Here is an 18278-nt window from a genome sequence, read left to right as displayed (position 1 = left end):
AAGGAACTGCAGGTGTAGAGGCTTGGCGGGTAAGAGGAAGACAGGATGGCAGGCAGAGCTCTCAGCTTGGTGAGCAAGGACAGCGTGGTAGGAGGGTGCTATGGTGGAAGGAGCACGGTGCTCTGTAGGGCCTGGAAAGAGTTTGCATTTTATTCTCGCAGCCATGAGAAGCCATCAGCACGTCTAAGTAAAGGAGTAATATAATCCGATTTATGCTTCAAAAGATCCATGTTGTGGGGCAGGATTGAGGGAGGAAACACGGAAACCAGGAAGCGGTTAGGTTATTAAGGTACAAAATGATGGTTCCTTGGGCTCAGTCATAGTGTGCCGTTGAAGAGAAGCGGTAAGACCAGGGTTTTATTTTGGAGGCAGAATGGACAGCTTTCATTTCAGATTACATCATTGGGATGGGTATAAGGGAAAAAGAAAGAACCAAGATAACTAGATTTTGGCCCAAAGAACTGAGTAGATGCAACAATCCTGGGCGGGAACTTGAAAATCCAGAGTTTGGTTAAGAGTCAGGTGGCAAGGCTAAAAGGAGAATTTCCGTGATTCCTCATAGCACCCCATGCAGGAGCACATACCCTACTTTTATTGTGCCTGGCTTCCTCAGTTTACAAGGACCCAGGCAAATAGGAGGACCCAGGAATGTGTTCTTTTTGGCCTACAGGGCTCCACAGAGAGCTGCAATACCACCACAGAAGATGAGGACCTTAAAGGTAGGTGCTGGGCCCTTCAGGAAGAAAGGACCCCCCACAGGGACCCAAGTATCTTGACTCCAATGGGGTTCCTGTCTTGTCAGTCCCAAGAACTGGGAATGGTGGCTCCCAGTACCCCAGCAGTGAGTTTGGCATGAAAGGTACTTTCTGTAGACCAAAATATGAGGCTCCTGTCTGGGGCTGCTGACTTGAGAAGAAGCTTCTCTTCTTTGACCCCAAGTCTAGAAAAGCCAAACTAGAGATTTTCCTGGACCTATTAAGGCACCTATTTAGGGCTCAGATAACTTTGTGTTGCTAATAATGATTTGACATTCCCATACCAGGGACATCTCTAGTCCCTACAGGAAGAAGTAGATAGACCACAAGGGTTCTGAGTCACAGGTAGTGTCTCAGTTTTCTGGAGGCTGAAGGAATTCCTGGGATGTGAAACCCATCCCTTGTCTCTCCAGACATCATTTCCTAGGCTAAGTATCATCAAATTTAAATTTTAGAAACTGATGCAAAACCTTCCATTTTAAAACCAGGACAGTTCCAGGCAACTGTCACCCAAGTCGTGAGGCCTTGGCATGAATGGTGGAGTGGGGACTCTGATATTTATCTGATCACATTTGGTTCAGAGTACCAGCCAAAGCTTGAAGCTGACGGGCGTGCCAGGGAGTGTGGCAAGGAAAGGTGTCTAGGCCCCTGGGAATCTTTCCTGACACTTGGCTCTGGCCTCCTGGAATTGCTCCCTTTGCTCCAGCAAGTGACCTTAGACATGTAGACAAGGCTATCAGAAAAGAGGAGTCCTGATGTGGCGCTGTGAGTAAATGCGCTGGACTGCAATGTCAGCTTAAACCACAAGGTCGGCGGGTTCAAGCTCACCAGCAGCTCCTTGGAAACCCTATACAGGTTCACTCTGAGTCGGAACGGACTCAGCGACACTTAACACCAGAGGAGAGCTTTGTAGGACAGAACTGAGAAAGCAGACATAGGAGCAGTAAGGAGACACCAAATCTTGGAAAAACCCATCCCCCTCCCTCAAAAAAAAAAAAAGAAAGCATGCCTAAAAGGGAGTCCTGGCAGCGCAGTGACTACAGCACTCACCTGCTAACTAAAAGGTTGGTGGTTCAAGCCCACCACCCGTTCCATGGGAGGAAGACGTGGCAGTCTGCTTCTGTAAAGATTGGCAGCCTTGGAAACCCTAGGAGGCATCTCTGCTGTTTCCGGCAGGGTTGAATTGAGTTGGAATGGCCTCTACAGCCCTGGGATACTTCCTGGTATTTTAGAGCAGTGCCTCCAGGGCTGCTGGGATTCAGGTCAGAGAAATGTGGGTCTGGGGATGCCGGCAGAGGAGGAGGGTCCTTCACTGTTGGCTCTTGCCTGTGTCCTTGTCCCCTAGAACATCTTCCCATGAGCACAAGGCCTGGTACAAGCGGTTTTAAGGCTCCTTTGTAAGCCACAAACCCAGGTCCTTGCACCTTCCTGGGGCTCTCAGCTGGGAGGCCTCTCTGGCAAAGGTGGCGGCGTGGGATGTGGGCCAGTGTCCACGGCAGCCCAAAGCGTCCCTCCGCAGCGCCACGGGCTCAGGGCCTGTCCGGCTTGCTCGCTCACCTGCCTTGTTCTGTTTGTTTTGGCTGCTCTGCCTTGCCCTGCCCTGCCCTGGCTGGCTAGCTGCCCCGCTCCGCACTGGGGATGGCAGCTCGGTGCCTGAAGGACGGAGCTCCCGGGACAGAACAGCCCCCTCTACAGGCATGCAGCCCCAGCCTTCTCTCTGCTCCTCAGCCAGTAAGTGTGAGGGAGGCACATTCTGGCTTCCGTCTCCCTGGCTCGTCCTGAAGCCCCTCAGGGACCCCCACCAGAGCTGTCAGCCCAGCCCAGCTGCCCGTCTTAGTAAGCTTTGGGAGCATGGCTCTGCTAGGGGTGGGGGAGCTGTTTGGAGGCACTGTTAATCCTAGAGGGGGTGGGGGGGTGCACATTGGCCTGTGGCCCCTTAGACTGGGGCCCAAAAACCAGCTGCAGAGTGGGTGGAAGAACGTGATACGGAGGAAAGTGGAAAGCCACTGGGGACTGCCATGGGCCTTGCCCCAGCAGTGAGCCAGGAGGAAGGGTGGAGTGAGAAATCAGGTCCTGGGTGGGGGGCTAAAGGGAGGGCCAAGGTGAGAGAGAATGCGAAAAGAGAGAAACGGGGGTGTGGTGTTTTCCTGAGGCTCAGCATATTAACATGATTAAGAGCATGGGATTTGGCGTGAGAGAGACCTGAGTTCAAATCCAAGCCACACTACCTGGAAAAATGGGTGGCCTAGCTGACTTCGTAGAGCTGCAGTTTCCTTATCTGGAAAGTGGGAATATACTGTAGCTACCTCCTAGTGTTGTGATACACAAATAAAGGGTGTTTTCAGTTGTCTGTAGAAAGGATGCCTTTGTCTGCTGCTGTTCCTCGCAAACATGGATTGTGGGAGAGAGTTTTTATTGAGTACAGTCCTCTTCACCCGTAGGGCCCCAGTCAGGTCCTCCAGATGGGTTTGGTGGGGTTGGAGCGGATGTACACGTGCACATGTGTGAGTACGCACCTGCTTTTGCTGTTAGAATGTGAATGACAGAGCTCATCGATTTCCCTAACCTGTGGTTTACTTACCTGAAGATAGTGCCTGATGGGGCTGATGGCTATGAGGCCCCTTCCTGGCTGCACCTTTGTCTGTACCACCCCCACCCAGCTGTGCTCCTTACCTGGGCAGGTCTGGCCACGCTGCGGTGATGCTGTTCTAATGCTTGCATTTGTCTTGCAGCCTCTGGCTCCCATGAAAGGCTTGGGTCCTGACCAGCGTGTGGCTGCAGTCAGGGTTATCATGAGCTCAGTCCAAGCCCTCCCCTCCGCTGGCAGAGCCCTCTGCTAATAGTGGTGCTTCCAGGAAGTGCGCGGGGCAGGATGTCTTGAGGAACGGGTGGAGTGCTCTTAGGGCACCCCAACTCTGCCCATCAGCCTGAGCCTTGCCTTGGTTTTACAGAGGAACACACCTTGCTATGACAGCTGGTATGCAATTGAGAGCTTTGCCAAAGCTTGTCCAGGGCAACAGGAACTGTCTCTCTGGGGAGAGGCTGTCAAGAGAAGAGTTTGGATAGTTCCAAGGTCCCTTATCCCAGAAAAGCCCTATAAACCTGCGGAGGCGATGTGCAGCGTGAAGAGGCTGTGGTATTCATCCTAGGACTCTGTGCCTCATCTTGGAGTTCTCATCCCTGGCTGGGTTCTGGGCCCAGGGCTGTGACTGAGACCTGACTGAGCCCCTTGGGATGAGAGAAGTGAATGGGTAGTGGCAACCGCTGCTTAGGCTGAGCCTGCTAGGAACACAATACGTAGGCTCTGGCTCTGGGTATAGTGCGCATGACATACCAGCCTCCTCAGCTGTTAGTGATAAGGGTGTGCTGAGACCTGGTTGTTGATGGAGCAGGAGGCAAAGGACAGAAGTGTTTTCTTCAGGAGGACGGGGCCGTTGGCTCTACTGACACCCACAAGAGGGGGATGGAGACAAAGGTGGCCTCTCTCTTCTGCCAAGAGCCTTAAAGGCAGAGAAGAGGGATGTTTTTATCAGAGGGATGTTAGGGAACTCTCTGAAGGACTGGGGGCAGGCTTTCTGACCCTTGGGAGCTTCCCCAGTCCCACACAGGTAAATTGCTGGGTTTTTGTTCCCCACAGTGCGAAAACAGGAGATCATTAAGATCACAGAACAGCTGATTGAGGCCATCAACAATGGGGACTTTGAGGCCTACACGTGAGTAGAGAGACCCATTTCCTTGAGATCCAAATTGTCTCTCAAGGCCTTCCTTGCTCTCAGAAAGTAGCTGGGACCCTGGGAGAAGAGAAAGCTGGATTTGGGAACTAGGTGTCTGAGTTAAACACCAGGCCTCTAGGCTGGGAGCCCTATCAGGTAGATGCTCTGTAATCTAGCTCGCCCCAGTGTCCTGGCTGCGGGCAAAAAGCCCTGGTCAGGCAAACCCCTAAGGGCTTTGTCCAGCCCGGCAACAACTAACTTGTAGCTTCAGGACAAATACCACTGACAAGGGAGACAAGTAAAACCCATAAGAGACTGACCAGCTGCTTTTTTTTTCCCCCTGCAGGAAGATTTGTGATCCTGGCCTCACTTCCTTTGAGCCTGAAGCTCTTGGTAACCTGGTGGAAGGAATGGATTTCCATAAGTTTTACTTTGAGAATCGTGAGTGGGTTCGTGCTGCTGAAATACTCCTGCCTGCCCCTTCTCCCCCCTTTGCTTTTGTCCCCAAACACTTTCAGCACTCCCAGTTACCTGTATTCCACTTATTTTACCTGCCTGTTGCTCCCCTGGTCTGTGCACTTAATTCCTGTGCTCTGACAGTCTATAACTAGCTCTTTCGGAGGGACAGCTCCCAAGCCCCGTGTACTTGAAGCTGGCAGAGTTTGCAGGGCAACCGCCACAAAAGGTTCACCGGATATCTTTTAAAGCTTCACCTCTTCCCAAGAAGGATTGGAAAAACCATTTGAGATTAGATGATCTCAGCAAATAATTAACGAAGCTCTGTGTCTGCAGGTTTCACAGTAGAGGAAATTAAAACCAGGATAAGAATGTGTAAGCAAGTAATAGGGCAGTGGTGGTGATTTCTGAGCTTGGAGATTGTGGCTAAGATCCTTCTGACTGTCCATGTAGGCAGGAGTCTTGGAATGGGTGGGGGATACTCTCGACAGTTCTTAGACGCCCCATCCCTGCCACCATCCTTCAACCTTCTCTCTTTCTCCAAGACCCTCTCCTTCCTTACTTGATTCATTCCTTGGTTCATTCGTTTTTACAACTTTCTCACTTTTTCTGGGACCTCCCCGTGTCCTACCCCGAGTTTCATTTTCTACTGTTTTCTCCACTGATATCACCCACTCTACCTCTCAGCTGCAAATGGAAACCTTAGGCGCCCTCAGGAATTCTAGTAACAAGAGGCAATTCCCGGGCTTCTAGAAGCTCAAGGGAAAGTTTCTTGTAGCCTCTGTCTTTAACGCTTGAATTGAACTTAAATGTGAATTTCAATAAAAGCAACAGCATTTGTACAGTGTATTCTCATAACAGCAATCCTACTTTTTTTTGCCTTTCTCCCAGAGGATTCTGGGAACCCTGGGAATATCCTGAGTTTGGTGTTTTGGTGACAACTTTGGTGCCCTTTTTTTTCTTTTTTTTCTTTTTTGTAATCACAAGTCAGTTTTGAATGAGTTTTGTGGGTTTACTGTGCAGTCCTAATGAGGGACAAACCAACAATTACAAAATCTAGACAGACTATAGATTTTAGTTAGGGTCACATAATCCTGGGTTCAAGTATATGATTTGGGTGGGCTAATCTTTGAGGCTGTTTCCTTATCTTGCAATGAAGAAAAGTATGGATCAAGAGCTACCGCTCATGCGTGTGAAAGCCTTACACAGTGCCTAATTAAAACAATAGCTGCTGCCATCATGATCACCACCTTTCTCTTTGTTGATAAAGTTGGAGACCAGTGTGATTGGGTATCCTGCCTCTAAAGGGTGTTTGGGGGGACTTAATCATTCTAGGAATGACTGGGACGAGAGGGTGAGACTTCTGGAAGTAGGGTTTGGGAGGAAGATGCAGGTCCCCAGGCCTGATGCCCCTCCTACCTACTCCACCCTGCCCTGCCCCCTGCAGTCCTCTCCAAGAACAACAAGCCCATCCACACCACCATCCTGAACCCGCACGTTCATGTAATCGGGGAGGATGCTGCTTGCATCGCCTACATCCGCCTCACCCAGTACATCGACGGGCAGGGCCGGCCTCGAACCAGCCAGTCGGAGGAGACTCGGGTCTGGCACCGCCGGGATGGCAAGTGGCTCAATGTCCACTACCACTGCTCAGGGGCCCCTGCCGCACCGCTGCAGTGAACTCAGCCACAGGTGCACCTGGGGGCAGGGCTGGGACAGGTGGGATCAGAGGAGGAAAAGGCCGGTGGGAGGTGGTATGGAGGGGAGGAGGTGTGGACCATCCCATGGGGTCTGGGCAGTGCGGTCAAACTAGGGTCCCCTTCCGTGACTCCAAATTGAGTGACCTGGGACAGGTTATTTCCCCTCCTGAAGCCTCAGTTTCCTTAGCTTATAAAGAGGGAAAAGAAAGAGTGGTACCTAGTTGGCTGAGTGGTTGTGAGGATACTGTTAAGCACCTAGTAACTGCTCAGCAAATGTAAGGCAATGTTGTATTTAAACATTAGCTTTTCCCCCCATCTCCCACCTTCTCAGGCAGATTTGACCACGTGCACAGTGTGCTTCAGTTCCTGGGACTCCGGTGTGTACTCAGCATCCTCTGTTCTGTTACCACATTCTGTCCTGTTTGACAGGAGCATTAGGAGATCCCAGCTGGAGGTCGAACCTTCGCAGCCAGTGGCTCTGGAGGGCCTGAGTGACAGCGGCGGTCCTGTTCGTTTGAGGTTTAAAACAATTAAATTACAAAGCGGCAGCAGCCAATGCACGCCCCTGCATGCAGCCCTCCCGCCCGCCCTTCGTGTCTGTCTCTGCTGTACCGAGGTGTTTTTTACATTTAAGAAAAAAGAAAAAAAAAAGATTGTTTTAAAAAAAAAAAAAAGGAATCCGTACCATGATGCGTTTTAAAACCACCGATAGCCCTTGGGCTGGCATGAAGGCAGGAGTTTGTGTGACGCCCACCCTGGCATGAGCAGCGGGCGGAGCTACCAGCCCAGAAGAGGCGAGCTTGGCCTCTGGCCCCCCACAGACTCAGGGGGACCAGACAAGAACTCTGACAGAGCTTCGAGGTCATGATGTGATTGCAGCCCCCAAAGTAGCCTGCCTGCTCCAGGTATAGGAATGGACTTCTTCAGAACTTGCATGGGTGCCTCGAATGAGGCTGATGAGAACATTGTGGCCATCAGACCTGCTGGGGAGAGAACGCAGAGCTCCCAGTGTGCTATGGAGGCAGAGGAGATGCAGTGGCCTCAGGACTGAGGGCCCGGACGTACTGTACTCTGTTCCATGTAATGTTGAAGGGAAGAGAATTGGTGCTGCACAAGTGTGTTCGTGAGGAAGCCAATGAGAAGCCTCGAGTTAAGTCTGACAAGCACTCACTTATTCATCCATTTCTATAGGATGCACAATGCACGTGGGCCCTGATATTGAGGCCTGAACCCTTGCAGGGAAGGGAGAGGGGTTGCCACTTTGCTTCATGTTTGTTTTCTTATAACTTAGCAAGGAGAGAGCCAGGCCGTGGTCAAGCCTCTCCATGCCGCTAAACAGCAGTTCTGTTTCTGTGCTCACTTGGACCATCTTTGTCTTGCCTTTTCATGGTGGTGGTCCCCGTGCTGACCCTCATTTGGACCTGGGCCCTCTGCCAAGTGCCCCTGGGAGATGGGAGGAGTGAGGCAGTGGTGGTACTGCTGGTGGTGGTTTCTATGCATATTCAGGCTGCCCTTCGGACTGCCTCCCTTGTCCTCCTCCCTTGCTGCACGGCCATCTCTGTTCCTGTCTGAGATTCACCTAACTACTCGGACAAGAAGAACAGGTGTCCTCCTTAAAGAGGCCTCTTCACTGACCAACGAAGTATAGACTTACTGCTGGACAATCTGCATGGGCATCACCCCACTCCCATTTGCATGCCCCTAAAAGAGGTGTCCAGGAGCCATGGCTCTTACATTCATTGTCCCTCTCTGTGCTCCAAGAGTTCCATTCCAGGAGGGAATGATCCATGCTTTAAGCAGATAGCAGAGAAGAGAATGGAGGAGTAAGCTGTTCAGAGTGGTCCAGAGATACTGGCACTTTGCAGGGAAGGGTAGGTAGGTCCCAGTTCCCTGGACTCTCTCCAGGAGGCTGGGGAGAGCAGCACACTGACAGGTGCTGGTGCTTGGGTTTGGCCAGGCTCCTCTGAGCACCTCATGCATGCCCCAGCCTCAGCCGCTGGGCCCTGCCCCTCTCCTGCCCAGCCGCCTGCAGCACCGACAGTCACCTTCACCATGGGGTTGCTGGCTTGAAGACAAATGGTCTTAGAGTTCATTGAGACCCATAGCTTCATCTGGCTGCTCCAGCCCCACTTCTTAGCATTCTTATTCCTTTCTGGGGCTAATGTCAGCATCTATAGACAATAGACTATTAAAAAAATAATAAAAATCACCTTTTAAACAGGAAATGGAAGGCATTTGATGCAGAATTTTTGCATGATGACTTAGAAATAATTTAAAATAGTGTTTGTTCTGAATGTCGGTAGACCATAGCTTTGTTACAATGAAACCTTGAACTGAAGATATTTAATAAAATAACCTTTAAACAGTCCGTTGTGTTACTACTGTTGGAGGTTTATGGCCAGGGGCTTAGATTTTAACAGCCTGGGTTCCAAGTGCCTCTCCCACTCCCTTTGTGCCCTTTCTAAAATAAAACGTCGCCTTATACTCTGACCCCTCTTTCTTGCTACTGAGGCAAGTTTGGGACGAGGAAGAGGTGGGCTAGGGGTCTCGCCCCACCCCAGAACTCCGCCCGCTGTCAAGGCCCGCCCTCGTCCCTCACTCCTCAGTGGGCCGATCCGCACCACCACCACCCCCTTCCCGCAGGGCTGAGTGGACGAGCCCGCGCCCTGGGCACGCCCCTGCTCCTGCGTCCGCGGTGCTGACGCTCGCCGGACTGTGCCACCGAGCTGGGACGGGGGGGAGCCCCTCTGAGGGCAGGGCGCGGAGCCCGCCGTCGGGGAGACCGCGCCTCAGCTAAGCGTGGCTGAGGACCGTTCGACTACCCAGTACCTCGACCGCGTGGAAGCTGGATCCAAAGCCAGCAAAGAACCGAGTGGGCACCGCGATCGACAGCGCGCCGCCTCCCCCCGGTAGGAGCGGCGGTTGGGCTCGTCTGCGGCAGAACGTTCGATCGGAGATGGCGGAGCCGCCGCGACGCGGCCCGAGGCTCCGAGAGCCGGGAAGCCGGGCAGCCCCGGGACACGGCGGAGCCCGGGGACAGCGGGGACGCCGCCCAGTCCGCCGGGTGAGCCGCCCTTGAGAAGATTGCCACTCTCAGAGTGTGGTCCTTACCCACGGTCGCCCTCAGTTCTTTCCTTCACAGACTTCCCTCTCAGCCTTGCCACCCTAACCACCCGTAGGGTTGCCCGGGTGGCCCCTCGCCCCGTGTCCTCGCTTCTAGCTATCTCAATCCCCTCATCTCGCCCCACTAGTACGGGGCGCCCTCCAACCCTCGGGGTTCTCCCCACCCAGTTGCTGCCTGGATGTCACCCCAGACTCCGCTCAGCACTCCCCTTTAATGCCCCACATCCGGTGCGTTCTTCAGATCCATCTGTGACCGCAGAGCCCCTCCATCCTTGATTCCTGCTGTGCCAGCCCCCCATGCCGTGTTTCCCCTCGGAATCCCCACCCAGTCCCTGTTAGTGTTGCGCGCTCTCAGCCCAGGCCCAGGGACCCCTTCGGTTTCTTCCTCTGCAGTGCCCCCGACCCCCACGAGCTCCCCCAATAGCTCTCAGCATCCCTCCCCTAAATATTGCTGCCGCTTCTGGGTCTGAAGCTGGACTGCGGTGGTTGCGAGCTCGGGCTTTGGCGTCTGACAGGCACACCTTTGGATCCCCCAGGTTCTCCAGTTTGACTGACCGTGTGATCCTGGACAAGTTACTAGGCTTCTCTGGGCCCCAGATTACTGACTTGTAAAATGGAGCTATTAATGGTAGTACCTATCCCATGTTGCTGCTGGGTGCAATTGAGTCAGTTCTCACTCAAGCAACCTGTATAGAGTTTCTGAGGAGTAGCTGGTGGGTTTGAACCACTGACCTTGTGGTTATTAGTAGACCAGTTCTTATGCTACACCAGGACTGCCTATCCCATAGAGCCGGTATATTCCTTTAAGTTTGTGTAGAGCTCTTAGAAGAGTGTCTGGCAAGTAATAAACTTTCAAAGAACAGTTGCCATTATGAGTAATTCACCTGAGTATCAACTTCTCACAACTATGTCTTCCCTGAAGTCCTTCTTTAATTCCGGGTTCCATCGCCAAGTGTATTCTCTCCTACTTCTTGTCTCATGTCAGTGAGTCATACTCAGGCCAACACTGAGCTTGTCCTAAATCATTTGATTCTGAAGGACCCTGAGTGAGTAGCGTGGGATTGCCCACAACTGACCCCACGAGGAGTAGCAGAGGGGACAAGAGTGGCAGCAAAGCTCCCACAATGGTCTAGCTAAGAAAGAAGTTCCCCCCATTAGGTCTCCTTCAAATTCTGTGCTTTTTAGCTACATTATCCTCAGTCCTCCAGTTGGTTGGCTATGACTTCAGTTCCTGTTGCTCTATCTCATCTATTCCCACACACTTTACTCGGAATCCCTCATAACTCTCTAAGAGACCCCAGGGACCCCTCTGAGTTGTTCAGGAATGACAGAGTAATACAGGAAAACCCGCAAACATCCGAAACTGTGTAAGGTGGAAACCTGTCAGAGAAAGATAGCGGAGATCTTTTCCACTAAGAGGAGTGATAGAAATGGTGTAAGACTGTACCCTGTCAAAGGTGGAACGCTTACGGAGGCCTGGAAAAACAAGTCCAAGTGTATTTTCTCCTAGTTCTCTTCTCATGTCAGTGAGTCATACCGAGGCCACAGCTGAGCTCGCCCTAAAGCATTTGATTCTGAAGGACCCTGTGTGGTAGAACTGCTGAGTCCCTGCTCTCAGCTGTAGTTTTCACTGTACCTACCCCTGGGCCAGGTTGGGAAGGAGAACAGGAATGAACAGGCTGAGAGACTCTGGAGTCAGTGCTCTGGCTTCTCGTACATTCCAGTGATATCACCTGCTTTGGGGTTACAATGTTGTCTCCTCACAGGTGAGGTGAAGGGGGAAAAAAACCCAAGCACATTGACACCCAGTTGATTCCAGTCATAGGAACCATACAAGAAAGATTCAAAAAGTTGGTGAAAAAAATTCCATTATCTTTAAATTCCATTTTCCCTGAACTTTTTTGAAGCCCTCTCATGTACAACAGAGCCCTGGTGTGGCACTGTGGGTTAATGCGCTAGACTACAAGGTCAGTATAAACCACAGGGTCGGCAGTTCAAGCTCATCAGCTACTCCTTGGGAACCCTATACTGGGTCGCTGTGGGTCAGAACTGACTTGATGGCACTTCACAACAACTGTTATCATTAGTTACAGAAGCAAATGGCCACACTTTTCTTCTGAGGAGCCAGCCGTTGGTGCGTTCAAACTGCCAATCTTTTACTTAACATCTGAACAGTTAACCACCGCACCACCAAGGCTCCCAGTGAAGGGAAGGGGATGGGTAATTTTTAACAAGCAATCGAAAACCGTCCTTAAGTTCTTGACGCTAATAGAATGAATCTTTTTCCTGTAAACGTCCCCCTTACTGTGGAGTCCACCTGACTGTGAATTCGTTAGTGCTGTCAGGCTGTGATGCTAAGATTGATCGATAAGAAAGATTAGCATGCTCATGGGTTTCCTCTTAATCTGATATTTCGTTGGAGCACAAGACTTTTAGGACTTTACATCACAGAAAGACCAGAGCCCTTCTAGCTGAGTAACTGCTAGGGGCTGGGAACTTCTTTCAGGGCAGTTCATTTTGAGCTGTTTGGCCACTTGTTGATGGGAGATTTGTCTTTTTCTAGCCCTTAAGTATACGTGCTTCAGCTCTGAGCTTAGCTCCGGAAGGAGAATTTGGACGGTATTCTGAGAAAGACAATGGTCTGTGAAATGAAAGTACAAGACTTACCTTGTGTTCTTCTACAGGAGCTTGTTTTTGGACAACAAATCATCCAGTGAGCAGGAGGTAAGAGATGGAGCGAGGAGGAAAATGGGTTAATGACAGATTTTCAAGGGGAGAAGTAATCCATCAAGTTCTTTGTTTTTCAGATAGTGGAAGCCAAGATCGTGGACTTTGCTGACTTCTGATGTGAGCTCAGCCAAGCCCTCAGGTGGAGCTTAGCCAGATTTGCAGCCTGAAGCCATGGGCCAGGGGGCCATGGTGACCTGAGACCAATGGACTCTGTCCAGTTGCCCTGTGCTGCCCCTTCTGCCTCCCCTGTCTTTTATTAAGGTGACTTGTGTCCACCCTTTCCTGTATTTTTTTCCATCTTTCCACCTTCTCAAGAGAGCCCCAGCGTATAGAACTCCTACCTCCCATCTCCTGAGGTGGTCCCATTCCCTGCTGTCCCTAGCCCGCCATGTTCCCACTGTGGAAGGTGGTACGCCCAGCTCGGCAGCTGGAACTGCACCGCCTCATACTGCTGCTGATCGCTTTCAGTCTGGGCTCCATGGGCTTCCTGGCTTACTATGTGTCTACCAGCCCTAAAGCTAAGGAACCCTTGCCCTTGCCCTTGGGAGACTGCAGTAATGGTGGGGCCTCTAGCCCTGCACGACCTCCAGTCCCACCCCGGCCTCCCAGGCCTCCAGAGACAGCTCGAACTGAGCCCGTGGTCCTTGTGTTTGTGGAGAGTGCGTACTCACAGTTAGGGCAGGAGATTGTGGCTATCTTGGAATCTAGTCGTTTTCGATACAGCACTGAGCTGGCACCTGGCAGAGGGGACATGCCTACACTGACTGATCATACCCGTGGCCGCTATGTCTTGGTCATTTACGAGAACTTGCTCAAGTATGTTAACCTGGATGCCTTGAGTCGGGAACTGCTAGATCGGTACTGCGTGGAGTATGGTGTGGGCATCATTGGCTTTTTCCGAGCCCATGAGCACAGCCTACTGAGTGCCCAGCTCAAGGGCTTTCCGCTTTTTCTACACTCAAACTTGGGACTCCGAGACTACCAAGTTAATCCTTCTGCCCCGCTACTGCATCTCACACGCCCCAGCCGCCTGGAACCTGGGCCACTGCCTGGTGATGATTGGACCATCTTCCAATTCAATCATAGTACATATGAACCAGTACTTCTTGCCAGCCTCCGGCCACCTGAGCTCCCTGTGCCAGGACTGGTGCCTCGCCGGGCCCGGCTTCCCACTGTGGTGCAGGACCTAGGACTGCATGATGGCATCCAGCGGGTGCTTTTTGGCCACGGCCTCTCCTTTTGGCTCCACAAACTTGTCTTTGTCGATGCTGTTGCTTATCTCACTGGCAAGCGTCTCTGCTTGGACCTTGATCGCTACATCTTGGTAGACATCGATGACATCTTTGTGGGCAAGGAAGGTACCCGCATGAAAGTGGCTGATGTTGAGGTCAGTATTGTTTGTTCCTGATGCACCTTTCTTCCCTTAGAAGCTATTTCAAGTTCTGTCCTGTTAGACGCCCTTGATTGTGAGCTTGCCAGGCAGGAAGAGCTACTTCTCATTTTTCTCCTGCTTTCTCATGTTGATGCTACCATTCCCAGGCCCTGTTGAACACTCAGAACAAACTCAGGACCCTAGTCCCCAACTTCACCTTCAACTTGGGCTTCTCGGGCAAGTTCTATCATACTGGTGAGCCTATTCCCCTGCTCTTTCAGCATTCAGTCATGCTTTGGTCTGTCCCATCACTGTCCATCGCTGTCGACTGACAAGTTGGAGGAAGGGGTACGGTTTGGGGTCAGACTGGTGTGAGGAGCTAGTGGTGGGTATGAACTTAGGTCATCACGGGTGATGGAGGGCAAGCTAAGAAAGTCCTCGGTGGGTAGGGTGTCAGTGATATCCCAGGGATGGAAGATGGTCGCTGTTACAGAACCAAGAAGGGCCCAGGGGCTGACTGGCTATGATCAGCGTGTGGGTGGTCAGTGGTCAGTGTGTGGTTACAGGGACAGAGGAGGAGGATGCCGGGGACGATATGCTGCTGAAGCACCGCCAGGAGTTCTGGTGGTTCCCCCACATGTGGAGCCACATGCAGCCCCACCTGTTCCACAATCGCTCCGTGCTGGCTGACCAGATGAGGCTCAACAAACAGTTTGCTCTGGTGAGACCCTTGGATCCTTTCCTCATACTTTCTTCCAAAGACAGTGCTTCCTTTTAATCTTCCCTATATTTTTCTTTCTGTGGAGGCATCCCCACCCTCTTTACCCTCTACTCCCTAAACCTCACCAGGTCCTGGTGAGAGTCTATGCCATTCCCAGGAACATGGGATTCCCACGGATATGGGGTATGCTGTGGCCCCCCACCACTCGGGTGTGTACCCCATCCACACGCAACTCTATGAGGCTTGGAAATCTGTGTGGGACATCCAGGTGACCAGCACTGAGGAGTATCCCCATCTCCGCCCTGCGCGCTACCGCCGTGGCTTCATCCACAATGACATCATGGTGAGGAACTCCCCAAACAAACTCAACCTTTAGATAGCCTCCAACCTGCAATGACCTGTGTCAACTCCCAGTCCAAGGTCATCCACATAATAAGGGGTAGAGAAGTGAAGAGTCATAATGCGTATTGTTTAGTGACTTTGAGTTGAGTTGGTTCTGACTCATAGCAACCCTGTATAGACTTTCCAAGGAGTGGCCGGTGAATTTGAATTGCCGACCTTGTGATTCAAACTTGACTTTTTGGCCCTCTAACTTCAGACTGAATCCTCTCTACAGGGAATCCCATTGCCTCAGGACCATTTTCCTTCTGATCAGTCTCTGGTTTTCTTCCCTTCCAGGTACTGCCTCGGCAGACATGTGGCCTCTTCACTCACACAATCTTCTATAATGAGTATCCCGGAGGCTCTCGTGAGCTAGACCGGAGCATCCGAGGTGGAGAGCTGTTTCTGACTGTGCTGCTTAACCCGGTAAGGGAGGAAGGGCCAGAGGATTCAAAAGCTAAGATGTTTGCAGGCTAGGAACTTTGCTCACTAAGGCTCTCTAAATCTGACATGCAAGTACTCGTTTACAGATCAGCATCTTTATGACCCATCTGTCAAATTATGGAAATGACCGACTGGGCCTATACACCTTTGAGAGCCTAGTGCGCTTCCTCCAGTGCTGGACACGGCTGCGCTTGCAAACTCTTCCTCCAGTCCCTCTCGCACGAAAGTACTTTGAACTCTTCCCTCACGAGCGGAGCCCCCTTTGGCAGGTAAGCCCCCTCGGGCCAGACCAGGGACAGGATGGGCTGGTTTTAGAGAGGAGATTAGGCCTAATCTCATACTTGGCCTTCTCTTCAGAATCCCTGTGATGACAAGCGGCACAAAGATATTTGGTCCAAGGAAAAAACCTGTGATCGACTCCCCAAGTTCCTCATTGTGGGACCCCAGAAGACAGGTAAATAATCCTTAGCCAGTTTCTCTTGCCCTGCTTTAAACCCAAAGGATTTTTTCCAAAGGAACTCCCTTCTTATCCCACCCACTCACTAATCTAGTCTCCTGACACCTTGATTCTTAACCTTGGTTGCACAATGAGAATCATCTGTGGAGTTTGGTTTGAAAGATCTACAAGTGATTTTGAGGCACAGTCATAGTTGAGAGCAGCAACTGTTTTAATCCTTCCCTAGGCCTGTCTCAGACTTTCCTTCTAATTTGGCACTTTCTACTATCCAGAAGAAGGAGCTCTGGTGGCCTAGTGGTTACGAATGGGGTTGCGAACCGTAAGGTCAGCAGTTCGAAACTACCAGCTGCTCCGCGGGAGAAAGATGAGGCTTTCTGCTTTTGTAAAGATTTACAGCCTCAGAACCCTGTACGGGGTCACTATGGGTCAGAACCGACTCCACAGCACATAACCACCACCACCACTATCCAGAATTGTTACTTCCTTGCCTCCTTCAGGTTCATGATACTGAGCTGGTTTCTCTCCAATGGCCTGGTCTTTCTCTCCCACTTAGGGACCACAGCTGTACACTTTTTCCTGAGCCTGCATCCAGCAGTGACTAGTAGCTTCCCTAGCCCCAGCACCTTTGAGGAGATTCAGTTCTTCAATGGCCCTAATTACCACAAGGGCATTGACTGGTGAGACAGACCCCTTGGGAAGGTTTCTCAGAAGAACACTCCCTTCCCCAGATTACCCCATTCCTGCTTCTCTATTTCTCTGCCTCTCCTCTGTGATACTTCTAGGTACATGGACTTCTTCCCTGTCCCTTCCAATGCCAGCACTGACTTCCTATTTGAAAAAAGTGCCACCTACTTTGACTCAGAGGTTGTTCCAAGGCGGGGAGCTGCCCTTCTACCACGAGCCAAGATCATCACTGTGCTCACCAACCCTGCTGACAGGGCCTACTCCTGGTACCAGGTGTGCCTGAAGCTGGGGATACACTGGGGCTTGGTGCAGGGAGGTGGGGACTGCTTAAGAAGACAGCAGTGAGAGTAGGGAGCCTAGGGCCTTGAAGGGTACCCAATCCTCTTCTTCCTACTCCTGTCCTTCAGCACCAGCGAGCACACGGAGACCCAGTTGCTCTGAACTATACCTTCTACCAGGTGATTTCAGCTTCCTCCCAGGCCCCCCTGGCACTTCGCTCCCTGCAGAACCGCTGTCTTATCCCTGGCTACTATTCTACCCATCTACAGCGCTGGTTGGCTTACTACCCCTCTGGACAGGTACAGTTCACCAGTATAACCTTCATTGGGGCTCCCATTCCCATCTTCTTCCCATCAGAAACCCAGAGAGAGGTTTCTAAGGAATAGAGAGAGAACTGAATTCCTGTGTCTGCCTAGTTGCTGATCATGGATGGGCAAGAGCTGCGTACCAACCCAGCAGCCTCAATGGAGAGCATCCAGAAGTTCCTGGGTATCACACCCTTTTTGAACTACACACGGACCCTCAGGTGGGAGAGCATGACCCAGAGCAGGAGTACTCTAGGGGAAGTGGGGAAGTTGATTGAGTCTGTCTTTGGAAGGGATCTGGGTTTACCTTTGTCTTACAGGAGAGACGTGTGTGTCTTGTGGGCTGGATGGGGGGTTTGCATTTATGGGGCTGGGATTTCTTTTCTTGACAGAAGCAAAATCTTCTGTTGAGCAGGTTTGATGAGGATAAGGGATTTTGGTGCCAGAGGCTTGAAGGTGGCAAGACTCGCTGTCTAGGGAAAAGCAAAGGCCGGAGGTACCCAGATATGGACACTGAGGTAAGTGAATGCCTCTCAGCCTCTAGATTAGATTTGCTTCTGTGTCCCACTCCTTACCACATGTGCCCTCATTTTTCTCCTATCAGTCCCGCCTTTTCCTTACGGACTTTTTCCGGAACCCAAATTTGGAGCTGTCGAAGCTGCTGAGCCGGCTTGGACAGCCAGTGCCCTTGTGGCTTCGGGAAGAACTGCAACATTCCAGTCTGGGTTAATACCCTAGTGTCTTGTACCAGCAAAAGCCCCCTGTTCCTTAAGGCACAAGCCCAGAGCAGAACCCACAAGGGGGATTAGAGTGGCCTGGCCCCTCCCCCTTCTACCTCAGTGGCCTACAGACCCGGGATGAGTGAGAAGGTATCCCTTTTCCCATAGCTCTGGGGTCTAATACGTGGACTTCCCTTAGTACCCCCATCATGGTACTAGGTGCCTCTGACCCATGGTCTGGGGAGAAGTGAGCTGGTCCAGGCAGAATATAGGGGAATTCGTTAGTCTAATTAATGATTTCCCTCTTCATCCATCCCAGCAGTATTTCTCTGTCATCTATGGGAGGGACCCCTTGCTGTGGCCCGGCCTCCCTAATGTCATTCACATTGAATGGGGGTGAGGTCGGGCAGTGGCTCAGAGAGCTGAGTATAGCCCTAGC

At 51.6% G+C, this 18278-nt stretch overlaps 2 protein-coding genes across 14 annotated transcripts in view; both read left to right on the top strand.

Moving 5' to 3' along the window:
- Positions 1–7283, top strand: part of CAMK2G (calcium/calmodulin-dependent protein kinase II gamma) — a 57235-nt gene extending 49952 nt beyond the window's left edge. For 9 of the 13 annotated variants that reach the window (XM_006835913.1, XM_006835910.1, XM_006835907.1 and 6 more), the window contains 4 exons: positions 671–719; positions 4393–4468; positions 4815–4909; positions 6372–6604. In XM_006835913.1, the coding sequence (XP_006835976.1) occupies positions 671–719; positions 4393–4468; positions 4815–4909; positions 6372–6604 (453 nt within the window). Of the gene's footprint in view, positions 1–670; positions 720–2372; positions 2487–4392; positions 4469–4814; positions 4910–6371; positions 6617–7053 lie in introns of those variants that run through there. The other 4 variants (XM_006835903.1, XM_006835905.1, XM_006835914.1 and 1 more) reach the window with 4 other exon arrangements.
- Positions 7284–12865: 5582 nt separating this feature from the next.
- NDST2 (N-deacetylase/N-sulfotransferase (heparan glucosaminyl) 2) lies at positions 12866–18084 on the top strand. Its single transcript, XM_006835902.1, has 13 exons — positions 12866–13864; positions 14017–14104; positions 14416–14570; positions 14728–14913; positions 15249–15377; positions 15482–15664; positions 15753–15849; positions 16406–16529; positions 16635–16809; positions 16944–17114; positions 17232–17341; positions 17536–17638; positions 17725–18084. Exons 1-13 carry the CDS (start codon positions 12866–12868, stop codon positions 17848–17850), a joined length of 2646 nt encoding a protein of 881 aa, XP_006835965.1. The 3' UTR covers positions 17851–18084.
- The last annotated feature ends 194 nt before the right edge of the window (positions 18085–18278 follow it).

This window comes from Chrysochloris asiatica, unplaced genomic scaffold (genome assembly GCF_000296735.1).
Source record: "Chrysochloris asiatica unplaced genomic scaffold, ChrAsi1.0 scaffold00020, whole genome shotgun sequence".
Classification (NCBI taxonomy): Eukaryota; Metazoa; Chordata; class Mammalia; order Afrosoricida; family Chrysochloridae; genus Chrysochloris; species Chrysochloris asiatica.
The sequence above is the reverse complement of the archived record's forward strand: the minus strand, read 5'-3'. Positions and strand labels throughout refer to the sequence as shown.

Coding starts and splice junctions, on each gene's coding strand:
- NDST2 (XM_006835902.1), top strand. CDS start 12,866: ATGTTCCCACTGTGGAAGGTGGTACGCCCAGCTCGGCAGCTGGAACTG. Junction 14,914..15,248: donor TCATCCACAATGACATCATG/GTGAGGAACTCC, acceptor CTTCCCTTCCAG/GTACTGCCTCGGCAGACATG. Junction 15,378..15,481: donor TGACTGTGCTGCTTAACCCG/GTAAGGGAGGAA, acceptor ACTCGTTTACAG/ATCAGCATCTTTATGACCCA.